The following is a 25,890-nucleotide window of genomic DNA, read 5'->3' as shown; positions in this document are numbered from 1 at the left end:
CGTCATTAGGAACCGCAGGGAAGGGAGGGGAGTTTGTGATGTTTTTTACTTTAGTCCCAAAAGTTTTATAATAAAGTTCGTTATATATATATAATAATATATTCGTGGGGTATCCAAACTTTTCGACCACTAATTATAATCTACAGAAAGTGTAATCATGTGTATCACAATTGGGGATGTACATCAATTTATTGGCCATTGTCTAATCCCTTTAGATCCCTGAAGAAACGGAAGGAAATGAAATATGAGACAATTATTAATTCCTTTTAAACAAGGATGACAACATTTATCAAAGCGAAGCTCTAAAATTAGTCAGTACGACAAACGAATATAAACACTTGTAGTAAAGTGTCAGATCTAAATAAGTAGAATATTAAGTTCATTTAAGCTAGTCTTCGCAAAATTATAAATGTAAATATGCAAATGTGATAAAATTACTAATTAAAAAGTAAAAAAGATGGACTTACGGACTTTGTAGTAACGATTCCAGAGTTGTAACGCTTTCTAATGATAACCTATTTGTTACAGGAATCACCATGCAAAGATTAAAGTCGATAGAACAGCGGTACAGAAATAAAATAGACATTTAGATTTATTATAAAGAACACAATAAAAAACTTATACCTAACAACATTAAGAATTTAATTACATATTTATGTTAACTAATCACATTATATATGCATAAATAGAAATTTTAACACAGTAAAAGTTATATTTTTCTCTCTCTCTTGGTATTTCTCTAATGCATATTTCATATCCTAAGTATCTTCGATGATTACCTATGGATACAATATCACAATTTTCACAATATAGTCACATACCTAATTAAGTCAGCTATAAAGTCATTCATCACAAAAATTTGATATGAAATGTTTAAAGTATTGGAAACAAAATTTGATAAGTCTTTTTTATAGATGATATTTTATAGATTATCATTAAAATTTTCTGATGTTTGAATTGTAGTAACCTACAACTTACTTATTAACTTACTAATTCTAAAGTTCTTGATGATATGCCATGCATCTGTGAAGAAATCATAGATTCCAAGCATTGACAAACCTAGCCAGAGTCCCAATGAACTACCAACATCAATGATGTACTGAAAGAGACTGTAGTTGTACACTGCTTCTGTTACTTCAACTTTTTGGATAAACTTTATGAGAGCTTTTCCATAAGTAAGTTTGGTAAACATGTTTGAAGGAATTTTTCTGGTTTCAATTTTGAAAAGTGTGGTAACAGTGCCCATACAGTCTTCTTCTATTTTAGTGTTCTCTAATGATACTAGTTTCTCTACATATTCTTTTCTAAAATCTGTAGCATTATCCAAGAAATCATTTTCATATGTCCCATTGCAGCGATTATATTTTGATAACCATGGTGGATTGCAGCCAACTTTGTTTGTAACATGGAACTGAATTGCTTGATCTACACAATTTTCATATTTCTTACTTTTTGCAACATTGAAGTCTTGTGTATAGGGTTCAGATGATATTATCTTTACTTGAACATTGATGTAATGGTGCTCTTCAAGACCAACATTGATGATACTTCCTGTGTGGGATGAAAAAGCAGGGGAAAAGTAACTTCTGTAATCTTTGTTGGTGATGAATATTCTCATCCTTGTTGACTTATCAGTAGGTTTAAATGTAAACATTAGTTCTTTTGTATGGTCAAAGTCAGTGTATTCTTTGCAAAATCCAAAACCAGGTAGAAACACAATTCTGGTAGATATTTTACTATCCTCCCAGAGTTTGATTTTGTCAAATTTATTCACTTTATAAACTTCTTCTAAAATTTGATCAAATGTCATGTTAACATGATTTCCCCATGATCTTTTTGTCATAGAGTTTGAGTTCTTTCCCTTATAGAAATCATGCAAATCCTTGTATCCCAACTCAGAAAGCTTGTCAAAATTGGTTTTATTTGTCAGACAAACAGTTATAAGAGGCAATCTGATTTCTGTTATATCTATTTTCCTACTTGAGTCAACTGTAGGAGGTGAGATTAGGTTCATTGTTGCTATTTTCAGCTGGATACAGAACATAACTGTGGAAAGTACAATCACAAAGATCCTGAATTTATGCATTTTTGTTTGTGTCCTGTTATTATTCGTTATGAAATTTTTACCAGTTCTTATGTTACTGTGGAAATTTCGAGCTTTCTGCTAACAAACCTGATATAGAATAAGTGGCAAACTATTATTGGACTATGGTAGTTTTATGTTGCTTAGGTATACTATGGTTGTGACAAAATTTGAAAATATTTACTAACAATGTAAATTATTTATTGGAGAGGTTACTATCTATGACACTGAAGCCAATGATAGATTGGTAAAAAGCGCAAAGCTCACAGAATAATTACAGGTAAACAAATAATGTCTTCAGAACCCCACCCTCACGGAGAACCTAAAATTTTGGCAATTAGAGATTATTGTGAAATGATTTGCAAACAGTTTCTCTTGTCAAACCTTATTTCATCCTAATCATAAACTCACTAACTTCCAAACCCCTCCCACTAAGAAAATCAAACCTTCTATACTAAAATACAGGCCTAACTTTATTGGCATTTATCATCAAAGACTTCCCAGAGCAACCAGATCCCTGCTCTCTCCATACTCTGAAGAATTATATTTATAAAATTAATGTATCATAATATGAAAAAGGCCAAACTGTAAAACACAAAACTACCATAAAAATTGTACCAACCTAACTGACTTATCCTTATGGACTCAGTTTATCCAGATAACAAATTTCCTCAACCTTGAACAGAAACAAAACTGTGATGCCATTTTTTTGCGAGAGGCTTATTCATTTTTCTTCTTGTTTGTGGGCCAAGGTATTCCCCTTACTCTTACAATGAATGTTGCTTGATTGATGCAATATCCAGACTTGAACCTGATTTATAAAGTTGTAGATATTAATTCCTAAATAATCACTATTATAAATATTCGACATATCCATAATACTAATAAAACTTATAGGTTTTAGGTTTTTCCAATAACTAACTAAAGTGGAATATTTTGAATGCATGTAAAATTATTGGTTATTTTCAAGCGATAACCCATAATTATTAGTTATAATGATTTTTTTTATATTTCTCTAATTAAATTTTTAGTTAACCTTCATAAAGATTACACATTCCAGGGAGGAATTGGTTTCAAACTATCAGTGTCCAATATTTTCAACCAACAATTGTAGCATTGAGAAGTACGTCAATTTATTTATATTGTCTTATCCCTTACATCCCTGGCTTGTTCATGACAAAAAATAGTCTAATGCTATATTTATCTATCTGTTTGAGAGAGAAGATAGAAGAGAAATCGAGCGAGAAATATATAGAGAGCTAGAGCGAGGACAAAAAGTCCGTAGATCAAATATTGTAGAGGCTATATAAGAATAGAAAATCTCCATATTTCTTCAGAAACTTATAAACACTCACTTACATTACAAAACATTGAAAAGCGAAAATATCAACATTTATATAATGTAGCGGGACAAAGGATCTAAAAAACCAGCCATGTGACGTCATAAAAATGATTTAGATAAGAGGAGAAGTGAGAAAGAAAACAACTAAAAAAGATATGGATAATCCCTCATTTTTGTGACGTCACATGGCTGATTTTTGAGACATTTTGTCCCGCTACCATATAATATAATCAAACTCATACGAATTCGACCCTGTCCTATATTCATTTATAGGTTATTCAGCGTAGCGTATTCGGGAACACAGTAATAGTGTCTGACTGATTATGACGTAACAAAAAAAATTAGCCAATGAGAGGCCGTTATTGACCAATGGTAAAATTTATAGTGGCGTCTCATTGGCTAATTTTTTTTGTTACGTCATAATCACTCAGACACTATTACTGTGTTCCGTATTCGGTAAATTATTCGAAATGAAAAAAAAAGAGTAACATTTTTTGAAATAGTTCGCAACCTTAAATGCAATTTATATAATTTGCTAGAATTAAATAAATTTAATGTATTGCATATTTTTTTGCTAATTTAAATTTAATTGTATTTTTTCATTTTATGACAAGACTTTATAAAAACGACTGGTTCGGAATACAATAAACAACTTACTAATTATTTTTTTTTAATTTCAGAAAAAATGAAGTTGGCTGCATTTTCCCTGGTTGTCCTATCCCTCGTGGTATGCTCTCAGGCCTTTATGGCAGGTAAAGTTTTGATAAAAAACTATTCAGTTAGAAATCTTTCTCAACCCAATTTAAAAGGAAAACGTCTACTTTATCATTCCGAAATATATTTCAAGTAAAAGTTTGATAATGGAGATATTATTACTTGTATGGTTCATGTTCTCTAACAAAGGGTAACTTGCAGCGGGCTAAAATAACCAACTGACCAATAAATGAGTTACATGTTAACAACCTAAATTTAGCAACTGATATTTCATTCTTATTCATAAGATATACTACTCTTCTTACTTAACCTAACCTAACTTAAACAAATAAAAAAGTTTGTTGTGGTTCATATGCAGTTTAACTTACTGGTCTTGGATAGGATTTAATCCATTTAATCTTGGATTTAATCCATTTTTATCGTAGGTATTGTCATTCTTGCACAGAGTAATGACCTCTAGGAACAATATTTAGGAAAATCATTTACCAGTCTGGCCTCGAATCCGGTGGATAAGAACCGGTTCTCATCTATACGAAAAAACTATGTATAGCATCATATTATATCCAGCTTTCTACGAATATAAAAAATGTACAATCATAAGATTAAAGCCAGTTTTTTAGTCCGTGCCTTTGGCACCTCGGGGCTAAAAAAACTGGTTGTACATTCCAATTCGCGGAAAGCTGTTTATAAAACGATGCGAGAAATAACTATTACCAGTATGGCTTCGAATCCGATTTATTTCCGCTGGATTATAATCGGTTCTAAATCATTATGTTTCGTATTGCATTATAGAAAGTTTTCCACGAAAAATAAAATACAAATCATAGATCCCCTACTATATAAGCATGGACCTTCGGTCTTTTTCTAAGCCAACATTACTGAGCTAAAACAATCACATTTTTAATTTTACTATCCGTTGATAGCTGTCTATAATACGATAAGTTTCCTGGAGCGTATGTAACCTGAGTTCTGTTCCAATTAATGCTAATCATAGCATTATAGAATACACAAATCTTGTTATATATGGATTAGTTTCCGTTACTCAATTATCTTTTTGCCTGTATTCCTATAGAATTATTTTTCCGGTAAGGCTTTGAAACCGATTAATATCCGCTGGATTCGAACCTGTTAACAGTCATAATGAAAAACCATGCACATCATCATGACAATTTTCACAAATATTTGAAAAATCAAGAATATAAATAATTCAGTTTTGAGGGCCGGAACTCGGCCCTTCGAGGTTAACAAAACAGGTTTTAATCTTATAAATATTCATTTAAATATCCGCAGAAAGCTGTATATAATACGATGCGATAAATAATTATTCTCGTATCCAATCGAATCCGGTGGATAGGAACCGGTTCTCATCCATACGAAAAAACTATGTCTAGCATCATATTATATCCAGCTCTCTACGAATATAAAAATGTACAATCATAATATTAAAACCAGTTTTTTAGTCCATGCCTTCGGCACCTCGGGACTAAAAAACTGGTTTTCATCTTATAATTGTACATTTTTTATCTGCGGAAAGCTGTTTATAATACGATGCGATAAATAACTATTACCAGTATGGCTTCGAATCCGATTAATTTCCGCTGGATTATAACCGGTTCTAAATCATCATGTTTCTTATTGCAATATAGAAAGTTTTCCACGAAAAATAAAATACAAATCATAGATCCCCTACTTTATTGGTCTTTTTATAAGCCAACAATACTGAATTAAAACATTCACATTTTTTAATTTTACTATCCGTTGATAGCTGTCTATAATACGATACATTTATAAGATCGTATGTAACCTGATTTCTGTTCTAATTGATGGCTAATCATAGCATAATAAAATACACAAATCTTGTTATATAAGGATTAGTTTCCGTTACTCAATTATGATTTCGTCTGTATTTCTATAGAATTAGTTTTCCGATAAGGCTTTGAAACCGATAAATATCCGCTGGATTTGAACCTGTTCTTAGTCATAATGAAAAACCATGCACATCATCATGACAATTTTCACAAATATTTGAAAAATCAAGAATATAAATAATTCAGTTTTGAGGGCCGGAACTCGGCCCTTCGAGGTTAACAAAACATGTTTTAATCTTATAATTTTTCCTTTAAATATCCGCGGAAATCTGTATATAATACGATGCGATAAATAATTATTATGATTTTTACATTTTTTCCTGAACGCCTTTTCGCTTTTGTAGTTTTTAATTAATTTCTTTTATGATTTAGAGAAAAATTTTCAGTTTCCGAGAAGAGGTAAAAAGAGTGTTTGAAATTTCCTTTTCCTATTTAGTTTTTTTAGAGTAGTTTTCTGAAAAGAAAAAAAAACTAAAAAGAATAGAACAAAATTTTCCAGTGTGACTTCAAAACTGATTAATATCCGCTGAAAAATCATGTAAAGCACCGTATTGCAGATAATTTTCCACGAATATTAAAATAAAATAAATAAATAAATACAAGTATTGTTAGCCCCGTGTAGCCGAATGCCTGTGCTAACAAAACTATTTTAATTTTTCAATTTAATATCCGCAGAAAAATGTCTATAATACGATGCGATATATAACTATTCTGATTTGCTAGTTTAGTTTGTAGAACAGTTTTTTTGATATTTTATATTGCTCATGATTTTAACGATTTTTCTTTGCTAGCAACATGAGGCCCAAATGAGGCCTCTAGGGGCATTCTAATGAGTAAAGAAACCTTCCACCCTTACCCAAAATAGTTTCCAAAAACCTTTAATATAAAATCTTTGCTGTAAAGGAGACACACAGAAATATAGACAAACACACATCCTACTTCTTCAGGAAGGGAGGACATGGGGCTGTTTGTCACAATAGTCCCCAAAGTTTTATAATAACGTTTTTTTATCCATTGGCTTAACACTTTTGAGGATTTTTATTGAACTTTCATTTGTTTGTGGTCATTGAGTCAAGTGTCCAAATTTTTTAACCAATAATTGTAATCTACAGAGGGGGTAATCGTGTGCATCATTACTGGGAATGTACATCAATTGCACGGTCTTTGTCTTTTAAAACCCACCTACGCGGTTTTTAAAAGGGAAGCTTTTCTATAATTAAGGTCGGTCCGTCCGTCCGTCCGGAACGGATAGCTTTTCCCGTTAATTTAGGCATGTTAGAATTGTCTTATTGATTTCAAACTTTAAATGTTGATTCCTGTAGTAGAAAGGTACGGTCTATAAATCGTAGCAACTCTATAATCATTACCAGAATGTCCGTACGTCCATTTTAAACATGTTGATTTTTTAAAATTTTTTAACAACAAATTTTTATATGATCTAATTATCCGATTGATCTAATTTTTTATATACTGATTCCTGGGACAACAAAATATAATATTAAAAGCGAAGCAACTCTATAATCAAGTCTTAAAAATGTAAGTATGTTCATAAACATTATCCTGTATCAGGCAGTTTTTCAACAAATTTACTTACAATTTTGCTACGACTCTTATATATTTACATTCTGATTTTTCAGTCCTGACACTAAACAAGTGTGTTAATGTCCGTTTGTCCTACTGTTTCAGAGCTTCGCTTTTGTGGATGTTGTCAACCTTGTTAACCCTAGTTATCAAGTAGCTGTTCTTTTAAAATGGAAACAATGTTTTTTTTATTTAGTTTTCTTTTTGTTTTTGTAAACAAATAAAAATGTTGTTTTTTTCTCCAGAATTGTTTATAGAGATTTTTTTTAGTTTTAGCGATTATTTACATTCAAAAGACATTATTTTCAATTTTATGTAAAAGGAAATGTAAGTAACATCATAGATAAACAATGGACAAGATTTTGCTAGGTGATGGAATTATAAGCTAGATTTTGTTAGGTAAAGGGTGTATACTTATAGTCCCTTTCGTGGTAACGTCCTTTAAGGGGCGTGTTCTTCCTATTTTCACAGTAGCTTTTCTTCTATTTCTAGCCCCTGAGGGGGGGGCTCTAACCCTGCGGGGCCGATTGCCTAACCAAATATAACCTTTCAAAAGCCATTTCAAAATACGACGAATCGCCCCTGAAGGAGAGTTGCCACGAAAGGGACTATATCCGATAAAGGACATTAGTAGTCTTCCTTGTGTAAGAATTTGTCAGACAAAGGACATAAGTCACCTCTCTTAAGTTGGATTTTGTTAGATGAAGGACATAAATAGCCTTCCTTAGACCAATTTAAAGTGACTTCTGTCCTAATTAGAAATGACTTCGTTTCCTTCCATGATACATGACAGCATATATAACAATAAGGATGAAAACATCCATAAAAGCGAAGCTCTGAAACGTTAGGACAAACGAATATTAACACTTGTAAAGTGTCAGAACTGATTAATCAGAATATAAATTATATCTTTATTATATGTGGACAAATATTACCAAATTTCTGGTGGAAAAGTTTTTAAGCCAACCAATGCGGAAACATGTTCCCTTTCACCCTGTAATATTCCTATGTAAGACCTACTAAACTAATGGGTCTATTGCTGACTACTTTAAGATGCTTAACATCGTTGTAAGCTTGGTTCTAAAGTTGTAAGCAAACTCATAAATATTTGCTCATTGGATATATCATTACTTGGATGTTGCACCAGATTTTCATGAACTCTGATAATGTGATGCTCGCAGCTGCCTAAAATAAAGATACTCCCCATCCCCTCCCTTTACCCATCCCCTCCCCTCCTACTGAATGAACGATCTGACCAACAAATCAGGTCCATTTTAGCAAACTAAGTTCCTGTCATAATATCCACCTATACTCTACTAAATCCATTGTAAAGTAGACCCTTCGAAAAATAAGTCGAAAGGTTTCGTGATTTTTTTATTAGGCATAAATTCGTTGTTAATTGGCAAATCTAATTATAATTTTCAAGCATAGTTTAAGCAATCATTATGCTTCTGTCATTAAATTTTACTATCTTAATTAAATGTTATACAACAAAATAACATTTTTCGATAATTTAGGCATGTTATAATTGTCCTAAGGAATTCAAACTTTGCATGGTAAATCTGCAGTAGTTAGGTACGATTTAGAAAGCGTAGCAACTTTATAATCGTTACAAGAATGTCCGTACGTCCATTTTTAACAAAACTTTTTGATGTGATATAATTACCCGAGTGATCTGATTTTTGGAGTACTGATTCCTAGGACAACAAAGTACAATGTTATAATCGAATCATCTTTATAATCAAGCCCTAAAAATGTAAGTATGTCCTTAAACATTATTCTGTATTTATGCAGTGTTAATGTTTGTTTATCCTACCGTATTAGAGCTTCGATTTTATGGATGCTGCCATCCTTGTTTATCAATATTTCAAAAAGGTTTCGTGATTTCTAAGTATTATTGCACATTTATCAACTGAACATCTTCGCTTTTATTCATTTTGTATGTTTTAGTGCTTCGCTACTTATGGATGTTATTATCCTTGTTTTTATCATTTCTTTCATTCTTCCGAAAATAAAAACCTAAATTAAATGAATCATTAATTAATTAACGTCATTAGGAAACGCAGGGAAGGAAGGAGACTTTGGGACGTTTATTACACTAGTCCCTAAAGTTTTATAATAAAGTTTTCTTATTCATTTGCTTATCAACTTCGGGGGCATAAAATAAATTTTGATTGGTTGGTTTATTAAGACGGGTATCTAAACATTTCAACCACTAATTATAATCTACAGAAAGTGTAATCATGTTTATTACAATTGGGGATGTACATCAATTTATCGGCCATTGTCTTATCCCTTTAGATCCCTGAAGAAACGGAAGGGAAATCAAATGTGAGACTATTATTAATTCTTTTCAAACAAGGATGACAACATTGAGCGAAGCTCTAAAATTAGAGAGTACGACAAACGAACATAAACACTTGTAGTAAAGTGTCAGATCTAAATAAGTAGAATATTAAGTTCATTTAAGCTAGTCTTCGCAAAGTTATAAATGTAAATATGCAAATGTGATAAAATTACTAATTAAAAAGTAAAACAGCATGGACGTACGGACTAGTAGCGATTCCAGAGTTGTTACGCTTTCTAATGAGAACCTATTTGTTACAGGAATCATCATGCAAAGATTGAAGTCGATAGAACAGCGGCACTGACAGACATACGGACAGACCCTAATTATAGATAAGCTTCTCTTTAAAAAAGATTAAGAATTTGAAAGTGAGAAATATTATGTTTAGTTTTGAAACATTTGTTTTGCTATCATCCTAGAGGTCAAAGGATGCCAGAAAATTTTAGTAGGTCATCCATGTAAAAAACCCGAATATTTTGATAGACATAAAGATGACGTAATAGACTAGATATAAGAGAGAGAGAGAGAGAGAGAGAGAGAGAGAGAGAGAGAGAGAGAGAGAGAGAGAGAGAGAGAGAGAGAGAGAGAGAGAGAGAGAGAGAAGAGAGAAGAGAAATCGAGCGAGAAATAGACAGAGAGCTAGAGCGAGGACAAAAGTCCGTCGATCAGATATTGTAGAGGCTATATAAGAATAAAAAATCTCCATATTTCTTCAGAAACTTATAAACACTCACTAACATTACAAAACATTGAAAAGCGAAAATATCAACATTCACATAATGTAGAGGGACACAGTATCTCAAAAATCAGTCATGTGACGTCATAAAAATGATGTAGATGAGAGGAGAAGTGAGAAAGAAAACAACTAAAAAAGAGATGGATAATCCCTCATTTTTGTGACGTCACTTGGCTGATTTTTGAGACACTTTGTCCCGCTACCATATATTTATTAAACTTTTACGAATTCGACCCTGTCCTATATTCATTTAAATGTTATTCAGCGTATTCGGTAAATTATTGGAAATGAAAAAAAGAGCCACATTTTTTGCAATAGTTCGCAATCAGACAATCTTAAATGCAATTTATTTAATTTGCTGAAAATTGAATAAATTTAATGTATTGCATATTTTTTGCTAATTTAAATTTAATTGATTTTTTTTTCATTTTAGGACAAGACTTCAAATTTAAAATAAAACCGACTGGTTAAAAATACAATAAACTACTGCATGACTAAATAATTTTTTTAAATTTCAGAAAAAAATGAAATTAGCTGCATTTTCTCTGGTTGTCCTTTCCTTCGTTGTATGCTCTCAGGCCTTTATGGCAGGTAAAGTTTTGATAAAAAACTATTCAGTTAGAAATCTAATTCTCAACCCAATTTAAAAGGAAAAAGTCTACTTCATCATTCCGAAATATATTTCAAATAAAAGTTTGCTAATGGAGATATTATTACTTGGATGTTTCATGTTTTCTAACAAAGTGAAACTTGCACCGGGCTAAAATTACCAACTGACCAAATAAATGATTCCCATGTTAACAACCTAAATTTAGCAACTGATATTTCATTCATACCTATAAATGGAACAACGATTCCTAACTCGCAAGGTTTTATTATTGCTAAGATATACTGACCCTGTGAGAGGGTGGGTCGATTTTGGAATTTCATATTAGTAGACATTGGCAAGAGTTACTGGGCCAATATAAAACCTTGTGAAACTTGAAAGGTTTTGGGCGGGCACATTTTAAACATTACAAAAAACCTTTCAAGTTTCACATGGTTTTATATTGGCCCAGTAACCCTTGCCAATGTCTACTAATGTGAAAATTCCAAAAAGCTTGCAAATCGACCCGCCCTCTAACCCTATCTTAACCTAACCTAACATAAACTAATCAAAAAGTTTGTTTTTGGTACATATGCATTAAATTTAATCCATTTAATCTTGGATTTTATTCATTTTGTTTCCGTAGGTATTGTCATTCTTGCACAGAGTAATGACCTCTAAGAACAATATTTAGGAAAATCATTTACCAGTCTGGCCTCGAATCCGCCGGATAAGAACCGGTTCTCATCCATACGAAAAAACTATGTCTATCATCATATTATATCCAGCTTTCTACGAATATAGAAATGTACAATCATAATATTAAAGCCAGTTTTTTGCCTATGCCTTCGTCACCTTGGGGCTAAAAAAAAACTGGTTTTAATCTTATAATTGTACATTCTATATCCGCGGAAAGCTGTTTACAATACGATGCGAAGAATAACTATTACCAGTATGGCTTCGAATCCGATTAATTTTCGCTGGATTATAACCGGTTCTAAATCATCCTGTTCCGTATCGCATTATAGAAAGTTTTCCACGAAAAATAAAATACAAATCATAGATCCCCTACTTTATTGGTCTTTTTATTAGCCAACGTTACTGTATGAAACTGTATTTTTAATTTTACTATCCGTGGATAGCTGTCTATAATACGATACATTTCCTAGATCGTATGTAACATGATTTCTGTTCTAATTGATGGTTAATCATAGTATTATAAAATACACAAAGCTTGTTATATTAAATTATTTTTCTTTACTCAATTATCTTTTTGCCTGTATTCCTATAGAATTATTTTTCCGGTAAGGCTTTAAAACCGTTATCAGTCATAATGAAAAACCATGCACAACATCAAGACAATATTCACGAATATTTGAAAAATCAAGAATATAAATAATTTAGTTTTAAGGGCCGGAACCTGGCCCTTCGAGGTTAACAAAACAGGGTTTAATCTTAAAAAATATTCATTTAAAAATCCACGGAAAGTTGTATATAATACGATGCGATAAATAATTATTATGATTTTTACATTTTTTCCTGAACGCCTTTTTGCTTTTGTAGTTATAATTTAATTAATTTCTTTTATGATTTAGAGAAAAATTTTCAGTTTCCGAGAAGAGGTAAAGAGATTGTTTGAAATTTCCTTTTCCTATTTAGTTTTTTTAGAGTAGTTTTCTGAATAGAAAAAAATAGAATAGAACAGAACAAAATTTTCCAGTGTGACTTCAAAACCGGTTAATATCCGCTGAATGAGAACAGATTTGGAGCCATACTGAAAAATCATGTAAAGCACAGTATTGCAGATAATTTTCCACGAATATTAAAATAAAATAAATAAATACAAATATTGTTAGCCCCATGTAGCCGAATGCCCGTGCTAACAAAACTATTTAAATTTTTCAATATAATATCCACAGAAAACTGTCTATAATACGATGCGATAAATAACTATTCTGATGCTAGTTTAGTTTGTAGAACAGGTTTTCTTGATTAAAAAATATAATAGAATATAATTAGTTCTTAAATTTTTTAATACCCAAACAAGGATGACAACATCCATAAAAGCGAAGCTCTGAAATGGAAGGACAAACCAATATTAACACTTTTAGAGTGTCAGAACTAAATAAACTGATTATTAATGAATGAGTTTATATGTACAAAATTGTAAGTAAATTTGTTGCAAAACTAATTAAATACATGATACTGTTTAAGGACATACTGACGTTCTTAGGACTTGATTATAGAGATGCTTCGCTTATCACACTGTACCTTGTTGTTATAGGAATCAGTATTCAAAGAATCAGATAAAAAGGATAATTTTAACATAAAAAAGTTTGTTGTCAAAAAAGTAAAAAAATCAACTTGTTTTAAATTGATGCACGGACTTTCTGGTTGCAATTATAGAGTTGCTGCGCTTTCTAAGTCGTACCTAACTTTTACAGGAATCAGCATACAAAGTTTTAAATCGATAGGACAATTCTAACCTGTTTAAATTAACGAAAAGAGCTAACTTTAACGGACGGACGGACTTACGGACCTACCATAATCAAAGAAAAGCTCATTTTAAAAAGAAAACTACTTAATGATTCGATATTAAATTTTCCTTATTGCACATGATTTTTAACAGGGGCGTCCAAGCTTTTTATTTTGGGGGGGGTAAAATTTTTTTAAGGGGGGGGTAATTTGGTTTTGGGGGGGGTAAAATGGCGCGCGAAGCGCGCCGCAAATTTTTTTTACCCCCCCCAAGATTTTTACCCCGGGGGTAAAATTTGCTTGGGGGGGGTAATTACCCCCCCTGAAATCTGTTGGCAGGGGTAAAATTTGTTTACCCCCCCCAAAATTTACCCCCGGGGTAAAATTTTTGGGGGGGGTAATTTAAATTTTATAAAAAATTTAGTATTAAAAATGCGCGCGAAGCGCGCAAAAATTTTTTTTGTTAAAGATTTTCTATTTTGAGGGGAGTATTTACCCCCCCAAAATGGTTTGGGGGGGGTAAATACCCCCCCCAAAATCGTTGGGGGTGCCTACGGCACCCCCAAGGTAGGGGTAATTTTTTTTTGGGGGGGTATTGTTCACAAAATTTTGGGGGTGCCTACGGCACCCCCAAAATCGTTTGGGGGAGCCAAATGGCCCATTACCCCCCCCCTTGGACGCCTATGATTTTTAAGATTTTACTTTGCAAGAAACATAAGGCCCTATGAGGCCTCTAGGGGCACTTTAAAGAGTAAAGAAACAACCTTCCACCCTTACCCAAAATAGTTTCCAATAACCATTAAAATCTTTGCTGTAAAGGAGACACACAGAAGTATAGAAACACACATCCTACTCCTTCAGGAAGGGAGGACATTGGGCTGTTTGTCACAATAGTCCCCAAAGTTTTATAATAACGTTTTTTTATCCATTGGCTTAACACTTTTGAGGATTTTTATTGAACTTTCATTTGTTTGTGGTCATTGAGTCAAGTGTCCAAATTTTTTAACCAATAATTGTAATCTACAGAGGGGGTAATCGTGTGCATCATTACTGGGAATGTACATCAATTGCACGGACTTTGTCTTTTAAAACCCACCTACGCAGTTTTTAAAAGCGAAGCTTTTCTATAATTAAGGTCGGTCCATCCGGAACGGATAGGTACGATTTAGAAATCGTAGCAACTCTATAATCATTACCAGAATGTCCGTACGTCCATTTTAAACATATTGATTTTTTTACTTTTTTAACAACAAATTTTTATATGATCTAGTTTTCCAATTGGTCTGATTTTTGGTATACTGATTCCTTGGACAACAAAATATAATATTTAAAGCGAAGCAACTCTATAATCAAGTCTTAAAAATGTAAGTATGTTCATAAACATTATCCTGTATCAAGCAGTTTTTCAACAAATTTACTTACAATTTTGCTTTGACTCTAATACATTTGCATTCTGATTATTCAGTTCTGACAATATACAAGTGTGTTAATGTCTGTTTGTCCTACTGTTTCAGAGCTTCGCTTTTATGGATGTTGTCATCCTTGTTTTATTAGGTCCAAGGAAGTTATTTTTTTGACTATTTTGAGTCTCCAAATAGAAATGTCCCAGTCCAAAAGTACAATCACAATTTGGTACCAAAATTATGTCATCCTTGATAACCCTAGTTCATAGTTATCAAGTAGCTGTTGTTTTAAAAGGGAAACAATGTGTTTTTTTTATTTAGTTTTCTTTTTGTTTTTGTAAACAAATAAAAATGTTGTTTTTTCTCTAGAATTCTGTATAGAATTATTTTTAGTTTTAATATTTACATTCAAAAGACATTATTTTCAATTTTATGTAAAAGGAAATGTAAGTAACAGCATATATAAAAAAATGGACAGGATTTTGCTAGGTGATGGACTGATAAGCTAGATTTTACTAGGTGATGGACTGATAAGCTAGATTTTGTTAGGTAAAGGGTGTACAGTGGTCACGCCCTTTAAGATGCATTTCTTCCTATTTGCACATTAGCTTTTCTACTATTTCTAGCCTCTGATGGGGGGGGGGGGGGGCTCTAACCCTGCGGGGCCGATTGCCTAACCAAATATAACCTAACCTAACCTAAAATAACATATCAAAAGCCATTTTCAAAATACGACAAATCGTCCCTTAAGAGGAGTTGCCACGAAAGGGACGATATCCGATAAAGGACATTAGTAGTCTTCCTTATGTAAGAATTTGTCAGACAAAGGACATAAGTCACCTCTCTTAAGTTGGATTTTGTTAGATGAAGGACATAAAAAGCCTTCCGTAGACCAATTTACAGTGACGTCTGTCCTAATGGCTTCGTTTCCTTTCCATGATAGAAGGAACTATAGAAGGCATCGAAAGTAACAGCATATATAATAATAAGGATGACAACATCCAAAAAGCGAAGCTCTGAAACGTTAGGACAAACGAATATTAACACTTGTAAAGTGTCAGAACTGAATAATCAGAATATAAATTATAAATGTATAAAAGTCGAACGAATCAAAATTGTAAGTAAATCTGCTGAAAAACTGGCTTAAATACATGGACATACTTACATTTTTAGGACTTGATTATAGAGATGCTTCGCTTAAAACAATGTACTTTGTTGTTCTAGGAATCAGTATTTAAAAAATCAGACCAATCGGATAATTACATCCCATAAAAAATTGTTGTTAAAATAGTTAAAAATATTAAAAATGGACGTACGGACATTCTGGTAGCAATTAAAAAGTTGCTGCGCTTTCTAAGTCGTACCTGGAATCAGCATACAAAGTTTGAAATCGATTGGACAATTTTAACCTGTTTAAATTAACGAAGAGAGCTAACTTTAACGGACGGACGTACGGACCTATCCTAATTATAGAAAAGCCTCGCTTTTAAAAAATGAACCTTGCAGGTTATAGAGAAGCTGCACCACAAGAATATATTGTTAAAATGTACAATCCTAATAATATCCCCTCTTAAGATAAATTATATTATTTTAAATTGATTCTTAATAAAAAGTTTGTATTGTTGTGTTATTAGTTTTTATATTCATTATATATATTTTTTTTCTATTTTTCTATTTTTTAGGTAGGTAAACTTTAAAATGGCAAACATATCAATTTAGGAATTATAGCAAAAAAAGGATAACAACATTCATAATTAAGCGAGGCTCTAAAATTAGATAGATTAGTCATGGTAGTAGATTACATTTTAAATCACAAATGTAAGATCCTAATATTTGTTATTTTATAAAATTTTTTGTAGACAGGTAAAATTATTGTGTTTTGATGGTGTAGGGTAAATCCAAATGTACTCTTCATCTTACCTCCTTCTTTTATGTCTCAATGACATAAATCACAGATAGGGGGGGGGGGTATACATTGGACTGTAAATTACAAATGTACTTAAAGTTTTTTATTTTCTTCGAATGCTTAAAAAGTTTGGGGACTTCTTGGTTCAAGACCAGTGGTGACCAAACTTTTCAACCGATAATTTACAGAAAAGGGTGAATTTGTTTATTATCATTGGAGATGTACATAAATCTATTTCCCATTGTCTTATCTCTTAAGAATCCTGCACAAATTTATATTTAGTTAGTATAATAAATTACAATTTATATTACAAATAATTTTAATTTTCATAATAGGTATTTAGATAAGCTGCTTTTATTTTTAGAAAAAAATTGTTAGGTCATTTCTATATTTTTTTTCTTGTTTTTAGTGAGAAACATGAATTATCTGGGCAACATGGCACGACCAAGATATCTTCCTTCTACGGTTATTGAAAAGGTTATTGTTATACAAATTCACCCTTGTTTATAAAGTAGTAAGTTTTTGTCTGTAGCTTAAGATTTTGATGACTCCTGAACCAATTAAATTCTTCATTTTATGGAAGCTTCTTATAGGTACCTGGATAGAATAAACTATTTCATTACTCCTTGAATCAAGAACAACTAGATGCTAGGAGCGCAGCTACAAGTATTAAAAAAAGCGAAATGCAAACAAGGCAAGGCTGAAACTTATACTCTTCTTTATATAGACATATGTCTGCGGATATCAAAAATTATATGATTAAAACCAGTTTTGCAAACCCCGAGTTTCTGAAACATATATATTATTTTCTAGGTGGACTACGACATTTAAAGAATGCTTCCTGCAATGTTTTCTTGAGAATGGATATATTATTATTTGGATCTTACACCAGATTATCATGCACTCTAATGAAGTGAGCCTTGTAGTGGGCTAAAATAACGATCTCTTCATCCCCCTTTAACCACTCCTTACAATATGAGCAAACTGAGCAATAAGTGTTGTCCATGTTAGCAACCAAAATTGTCATAATATCCATGTATATTCTACATTAATTCTTTCTTGAGTGTATCAGATAACCCCAATTTTTAGATACCAAAAGTACCAGAATTGAATGAGCCAGTTTGGGGCAAAGCTGCTCGGAGTAATACAAGACTTGCCATCGGCAGATATGCCACTTCAAGGTTCATAGATAGATAGATAGATAGATAGATAGATAGATATATAGATAGATAGATAGATAGATAGATAGATAGATAGATAGATAGATAGATAGATAGATAGATAGATAGATAGATAGATAGATAGATAGATAGATAGATATATAGATAGATAGATAGATAGATAGATAGATAGTAGGGTCAATCAGGGATCTTAAGGGATAAGACAATCAATAATAAATTTTTGTTAAGTATGAACCCCCAATAATGATAATCAAAACTTAAAAAAAATTATTGATGGAAATGATACTGATAGTTTGAACATCCCAATCAAGATTTATTTAAACTCTCCAAAATTCTTTAGCCAACAAAAAATAGAACATATTTATAACACTTTGGGGACCATCATAATTTATAGTAAAATGTTCACTCCCAGTTTACAGAAAATATACTAAGACAGAAAGGAAGACATCCTTTTATACAAGTAACAGGATCTGTAAGTGTCTGTCTGTCTGATGGGTTTATGCTAATTTATTTATGGTTTTGAGTCTTTGGATGTGTTTAGGCTATTTTTCTGACCATCTCAACATTATTGTATGTAGATCCTATAGATTTTGGGGATACATTCCAAGGAGTAAGGGAGGGGACAATGGATCAAATATTCAATCTTTAGTATTCTCATACTTAGGTACTGGCTTAAAGGGAATGTGCAAGAATTTAACAGGTTCTGACTTTGGGTACTAGCGCATCTTTGCCGCTAACTCGCTGAGTTAGTTTTGAATATAGCAGACAGAAAAATTTGTTATGAGATGGCTGGTTTTAACAATTTTTTTGTTCCAAAAAATATCATTTCATAGTTAAAATCTTTGTTGTGATATTTGTGTAATAAACAATCTAAGAACCCTTAAATTTAATTCTTGTATATAGTGGCATTTCAAAATTTTTAATATGGGGTGAACGAGTTCCAGCGACAATACTAATAATTAATTACAGAATGGTTACGTCAGTCTGATGTACTAGTAATCTAATTTTCAAATGAATGCTTTTTTTTCTTATTTTATAGTTTTCTAAATTTGATTAACACACCCTATACAATTTTCTTCAAATTATCTGGATAAATCTAGATTTCATGGCCTTTTAGCAAAAACTCTTAAATTGAATTAATTCCCATTGTCCCCTCACTTACTCCCTGGAAGCATCCGCTATTAATAGATAGGCTTCGTCCCTAGATGCCTTTAGGGGATCTTAATGTAGATGGGGTAAGGTCTACCCCCTATTTTTAATTTGAGTTTCAAAAAGAAAAAGTAAAAAAATATTTGTTTAGGGTGGAGGGATCATTTTTTATTGGAAGGGTAAATAATCAAAAACCATCACTGTATATGAGAACCATACCGGTTAGCAAGATCCTTTGGTAAAAACAGACACACACACACAGACACAGATCCTGTAACTTATATGCCAGGATAGATAATTTATAGTTTGATCAGAAAAAGAAAACACATTGATAGATAGATGAATAGTAAGATGGCTTTGAAATACTCTGGATAAGAACCGGTTCTCAGCCATACCAAAAAATTATGTATAGCATTGTTTCATAGCCAATTTTCCACAAATATCAAAATAAATTTTATAAGATTAATTAAAGAGTTTTTTTGGTCAGGGCCTTCGGCCCCTCGGGGCAACCAAACTGATTTTAATCTTACGATTTTTCATTTTAATTTCCGCGGAAAACTGTCTATAAAACGATATATAATCATAATCTTATTTGCTATTGTTTTAGATATGGAAATGATGAGAATGAAGAAGATGATATTGAATATATTCCTGCTATTTACATTGGCCGTTAAATTTTAATAAAAAAATACAAAATCGAATGAATGGACATTGGACACATACAAATTCAATATTATAATACAAAAAAATATTATTTATAGTCTAAAAGAATAATAGCTTATTTAAATTTTATAAATCTTTACTTAACAAGCAGTCAGATTTTAACGTAGTAATTTTCAATAGAAACGACGACTTTTAAAATATTCCTAGATTTAAGACGACATTTGTAACCATATTTTGTAACTTTATTATATTTATATTAACTCTTACAATTGTGTAAAAGAAAAGTTGTTTTATTGTATAACTCAAAAATAGTTATATTAACTCAATAATATTTGAATTTTTATCTATTATTAATGTAAGGGAATCAATATTTAAGAATATGTTTAGAATAGTTATTTATTGCCTCGTATAATAGACAGCTTTCCGCTGAAAGTAATATGAAAATATATATGATTAATTGAGTTTTGTTCGCCCAAAACAACAAAACTGATTTTTATTGTAACAGCCCTAGAAAATTGTCTGTTATACTATACAATACATGATTTTTTAGAATGGTTCAGAACCGGTTCTAAACCAACGGATATTAATCAGTTTTGAAGCCATACTAGAAAAATGATAATAAGAAAAACCCTTATTTTAGAATTCCTTGTGTTTATATTTGTGTCAACATGTAAAAATATCAAATATATTTAGATATCAATAAAAAAAAGTTTGATTATTCAAGATTAGAGTAAAAAACTAGAGGGAGAAAGGGTTAAATACCTCCATCTCCCCATCGCAATCACCTTGTGCACCCTTTCTATTGGGTCATTGAAAATCAACCAATGGTGTCACTTATATTAACACCGCAAAGTAGCAGAAAATAATTTAGAAGCAGACAAAAGATGTCTTTGAAAAAGGAAGGGAGGTAGTTGTCTGTATATAAATCTATAGATCTGTTTATCCAACAAGGATGACAACATCCAGCGAAGCACAAAAAATCATGGATAATAATACGGACAAGAAGATTTAAAGAACATTTGTTGAATAATAAATTTGTAGAGAAAAAATCTCATGTATTTTTATATTCTTTGATAATAATATTTTGTATGATGACTGACAGGTCAAAATAAATTACAAAATGGTTGCTCAGAACAACGGAAAATTTAATTTTGAAAATCAAACCAAAAACACCAAAGATATGGGGGAAATATGTAAATAATAGAAAAGTAGCTGAAAACCTGCCTGCTGCCCGACCGCCATGGATATTTCATACTTAATTATGCATTATAATGATGAGAATGTCGAAAAGATGTTTCAGTCAACACGTTTCAGACATTCCGAATTATAGAGTAGCTTCGCTACTAAAAAAAGTCCTCCTTATATAAAGAAAAAAATAGAAGAGCAATAATACTAATTAAGAGCCAAAAAGTAAAATCAATTATAAGAACTCATACTGACGTAGATGATGTTAATTAATGGCTATTGTTTTTAGCAAATTAACTGAACAGACGGACGTCCTATTGTTTTTATATAAGGTTTATACAACACCCAAAATAGTTATAAACCTTCACTGGAAGCTTCATTGTTGAACGTTCCAGCAGCCATCGAGATATTAAGCTACATACATCCTGTAACTTTACTATATGGGACGGGACAAAGTGTCAATCAGTCATGTGACGTCATAAGAATGAAAGATTATCTTTCTTTTTTTAGTTGTTTTGTTTCCCACTTCTCAGCTCATCTCTCGCATTTTTATGACGTCACATGACTGATTTTGAGACACTTTGTCCCATTTCTTACTATAATGTAAAAGGATTCTCATTTTATTCTTGACTTATGAATATCATTGTCCTTGTATATTTGTATAATATCTCTAACCAACTAATTAACCAACATATTTCCCTTTTTTCTCAATTATTAGCAATCAATTGGCTAATTAAAAACTAATTAAAGATGTTTTGATTGCAATAAGGATAAAAGAGATCGAACAAAACTAAAAAAATATATTTTAATGTGAAGCTTTTTGATTTAGGAGGGGGGGGGGGTGGAATTGAAACTAAAAATTCATTTGAGGTGGGTAATCTTTAAAAGATAAATGTAAGGAAGAGGAGAGGAGAGGGGAGGAACTATTTTTAAAATTCATTTGGGGGGGGGGGGGTTATCACCCCTTAACCCCCCTGGACAGACATTAAACGGATTAGCTACGCTCTCTTGGAAAGCCTAGGTTATTGTATTGATAATTCATGTTTAGTTCTGATAAAAACTTATGATAAAGTAACAAGGTGCTGTACCAAAGGGTCACGCTAACCGCTGAACCGATCGGGTTCTCCCTAACAGGGTAGCTTCACACAGGTCCCAGGAAACCCTCCCAAGAGAAATAAAAAATCTAAATTTTTTTACGTAGAGACTTGAACGCAACATAGAATTTTGTCTTCTCAAATTAGATATTTGAAATAAAAACAAAAACATTAAAAGTGCCCCTAGAAGCCTCTAGGGGCTTAGCCGCTAGTTGTAGATAGAGGCCTCCCCAAAAACATACCTAAGGTGAAGGTATATCCTATATATATTGAACCTGCCAAATTTGGATAGGGAATTTATTCAGTATAGTGCTTACTTTTAGAAAAATACTTGTATACATTTAAATCATTGTTGTTTTTAAAAGCGAAGCTTTTCTATAATTAGGGTCGGTCCGTCCGTACGTCCGTCCGTCCGTCCGTCCGTCCGTCCGTCCGTCCGTACGTCCGTCCGTAACGGATAGCTTTTTTCGTTAATTTAGGCATGTTAGAATTGTCCTATCGATTTCAAATTTTGCATGGTGATTCCTGTAATAGTTAGGTACGATTTAGAAAGCGTAGCAACTCTATAATCATTACCAGAATGTCCGTACGTCCATTTTAAACATGTTGATTTTTTTTACATTTTTAACAACAAATTTGTATGTGACCTAATTTTCCGATTTGTCTGATTTTTGGTATACTGATTCCTGGGACAACAAAGTACAATATTATAAGCGAAGCAACTCTATAATCAAGTCCTAAAAATGTAAGTATGTCCATAGACATTATCCTGTATCAAGCAGTTTTTCAACAAATTTACTTACAATTTTGCTTTAACTCTTATACATTCGCATTCTGATTATTCAGTTCTGACACTATACAAGTGATAATGTCCGTTTGTCCTACCGTTTCAGAGCTTCGCTTTTATGGATGTTGTCATCCTTGTTTATTTAAGAGTGAAATATCTCTATACTTTGTACTTCGTTGCGCCGTATTTATCCGCTGGGCTAGATCTTTAAATCATTTACATTTACAACTTTAACGTATAACATAGATTCACATACGACAATCACGTCATAAGAAACAATAAACTGATAGGTAATATTTTCTGTTTTAAAGGAACACCAATTAAACGGATCTTTTCTTACTAATTTATTTATTGAAATGAATGTTAAGTTCCTTTAATTGCTATTGTTATTCGTTTTGCCCCTACCCTCTAGGGCCTTTGGCATTAGATTAGCTATAACATAAATAGATAAAAAATAAGATTTTCTCTGGGGCAAAATCTCTTTTTAGTAAATAAATAAATATTTTAGGTCAGTTTATTTTTGAATTCAAATCTTGGGTTGGTTCTAGGTTATTTCTCTATCCTTCCCTACCTCAAACAATACAGAGTAGCATATATAGTCTGAAGCCAGCTCATACCAATAACGAAATTAATTCGGTAAAAAAATCACGAAACCTATACATGTTTTTCAGCTGTCATTGGGGGGCAACACATCGTGAAATTGACGACCTCTCTATTTGCCCCCCAAATATTATTTTAGATTTAATTCGCTTGTTGGTTATACCTTATTCCTGGTCTGAAGCTAAAGGCCTCGGATAATACTTGTCATTGCTTATACTTTACAGAGATGTTTTATTATTATCTTGGGATGGTTTTAGGCTATTTCTCTACCCTTCCCTACCCTAAACAATACAGAGTAGCATATATAGTCTGAAGCTAAAGATCTCAGAAAATATTTGTCCCAATGTTTATACTTTACAGGGATGTTTTATTATTATCTTAGGGTGGTTTTAGGCTATTTTACGGACTTCCTTCAACCTCCACTAGAGGCTAGGGGCGTTACCCAGAGAGAGAGAGAGAGAGAGATAGAGAGAGGGAACAATAAACTGTTTATTTCACTGGTCCCCAAAGTCTTATATTGATGTTTTCTTATTCGTAGGCTCAACAACTTTGGGGGACTTTTATTAAATTAATCTTTGGGGATGTTAATCAATTTATCAGCCATTGTATTATCCCTTTAGATCCCTTGGCGTTACTGCTAATCACTTACACAGGAAGTTAATTTATCTTCCTTTAATCTCTCCCTATATATCTAACCCAAAATTTTATTATAAAAGTAACAGCATATTTGTCTGTATGTCTGTCTGTCTGTGTGTGTGAAGATCTCCCTAACCAATGGACCTATATGGTTCTCCTATTTAGTGAAGCTTTTATATAGGGAACATTAGTAACTATTTGGGAAGAGTATTTCCATATCCACACTCCACAAAAAAAATTTTTTTTTACTTAAAAAAAAAATAAAATTAAAATATTTAATTGATTAATCTTATTGCCAATTTAGCTTATCAGAAATAATTCTAAATAAATTACTTTTGTTCCATTTTCAGAAGGCTTAATGCTATTATTTGAAAATATTGCATTCATTTTCCAATTTTAAAATATAATTTGATTTCAGACAAGGATGATTTTCTCCCACTTCTTTTCCTAAATTAATCTTAAAGGTCTTGAAACTTTTAAGCTGCATAAATGGATATAGGATATATTAACGGTGGATATATTAACAGGGGAAAATTTGCCGACAATTCAGCTTGCTAACATGGACTTTATTGATTGGTCAGTTTGTTCATCCAGTGCGGGGGGAAATGGCATGGAGTAAAGGGGGCGGGATTAGGGTAAAGTCATTTTAGCCAGCTGTGAGTATTATTGAATCAGAGTACATGAAAATCTGGTGCAACATCCAAATAATAATATATCAAGTGGTTTCGCTACTGTAATCTTATTCTATAATTAGATTTTAAATAATCTCTGTTTGTTGTTTTGTAAACGTACAAAACACAATTTTTCAAAATATAATGTATAATGTTATTCATGAAAATATTTTGGAAAAATAATATTCATTTAAATTATACTTTGATGTAAAATAGCGAAATTTTCAATAATAAAATACATACTTTTTAGTAGCGAGCTACTCTATAATTTGAAATGTCCGTCTGTCCGTCTGTCCGTATGTCCGTATGTCTTAGTTTGGGGGAAACGTGATTTTCTCGGCTCCTATAAAAGATAAAAGGCTGAAATTTTTTGACAACATTCCCATCATTAAGGAGCACAATTAACTATCAAACATCAATGGCGGTGGGACCGCTTTTTAGCAGGTTTTAGGCTATTTTTGTATTTTTCACATTTTTCTCCATATCTTTGGTGTTTATGGTCCGATTTCCAAAATTTTTTCAGTTATAGTATCAAAATTAAATTTCCTGTCGTTTCAAGAAAACAACTATGACGGTCAGACTGCCTTTAAGCAGGTTTTAGGCTATTTTTGTATTTTTCACATTTTTCTCCATACCTTTGGTGTTTATGGCCCGAATTTCGAAGTTTTTCAGTTATAGATATCAAAATTAAATTTCCTGTCGTTTCAAGAAAACATTAATAGCGATCAGACTGCCTTTTTGCAGGTTTTTTGGCTTTTTTTTATATTTTTCACATTTTTCCTCCTATCTTTGGTGTATATGGTCCGTTTTTTAAAATGTTTGTAGTTAAAAATATCAAAATTAAATTTCCCGTTGTTTTAAGCATCCAGTATGTAATTTACTT

The 25,890-nt window shown here is 32.0% G+C and overlaps 1 protein-coding gene across 4 annotated transcripts; it reads left to right on the top strand.

Moving 5' to 3' along the window:
- The first annotated feature begins 4,109 nt into the window (after positions 1-4,109).
- On the top strand, positions 4,110-20,753 carry LOC145312881 (uncharacterized). Of its 4 annotated transcripts, none has more exons than XM_080152104.1 (5): positions 4,110-4,177; positions 6,380-6,406; positions 17,451-17,518; positions 18,131-18,222; positions 19,979-20,753. In XM_080152104.1, exons 1-5 carry the CDS (start codon positions 4,111-4,113, stop codon positions 20,043-20,045), a joined length of 321 nt encoding a protein of 106 aa, XP_080008230.1. In that variant the 5' UTR covers position 4,110; the 3' UTR covers positions 20,046-20,753. The 4 variants fall into 4 exon arrangements, with proteins under 4 accessions (XP_080008230.1, XP_080008232.1, XP_080008229.1 ...); XM_080152103.1 differs by lacking the exons at positions 4,110-4,177; positions 6,380-6,406 and adding exons at positions 11,193-11,262; positions 12,853-12,879; XM_080152106.1 differs by lacking the exon at positions 6,380-6,406.
- The last annotated feature ends 5,137 nt before the right edge of the window (positions 20,754-25,890 follow it).

The sequence above is a fragment of the Acartia tonsa genome, chromosome 2 (genome assembly GCF_053477335.1).
Source record: "Acartia tonsa isolate MP-2025a chromosome 2, ASM5347733v1, whole genome shotgun sequence".
In the NCBI taxonomy this organism is placed as follows: domain Eukaryota; kingdom Metazoa; phylum Arthropoda; class Copepoda; order Calanoida; family Acartiidae; genus Acartia; species Acartia tonsa.
The sequence above is the reverse complement of the archived record's forward strand: the minus strand, read 5'-3'. Positions and strand labels throughout refer to the sequence as shown.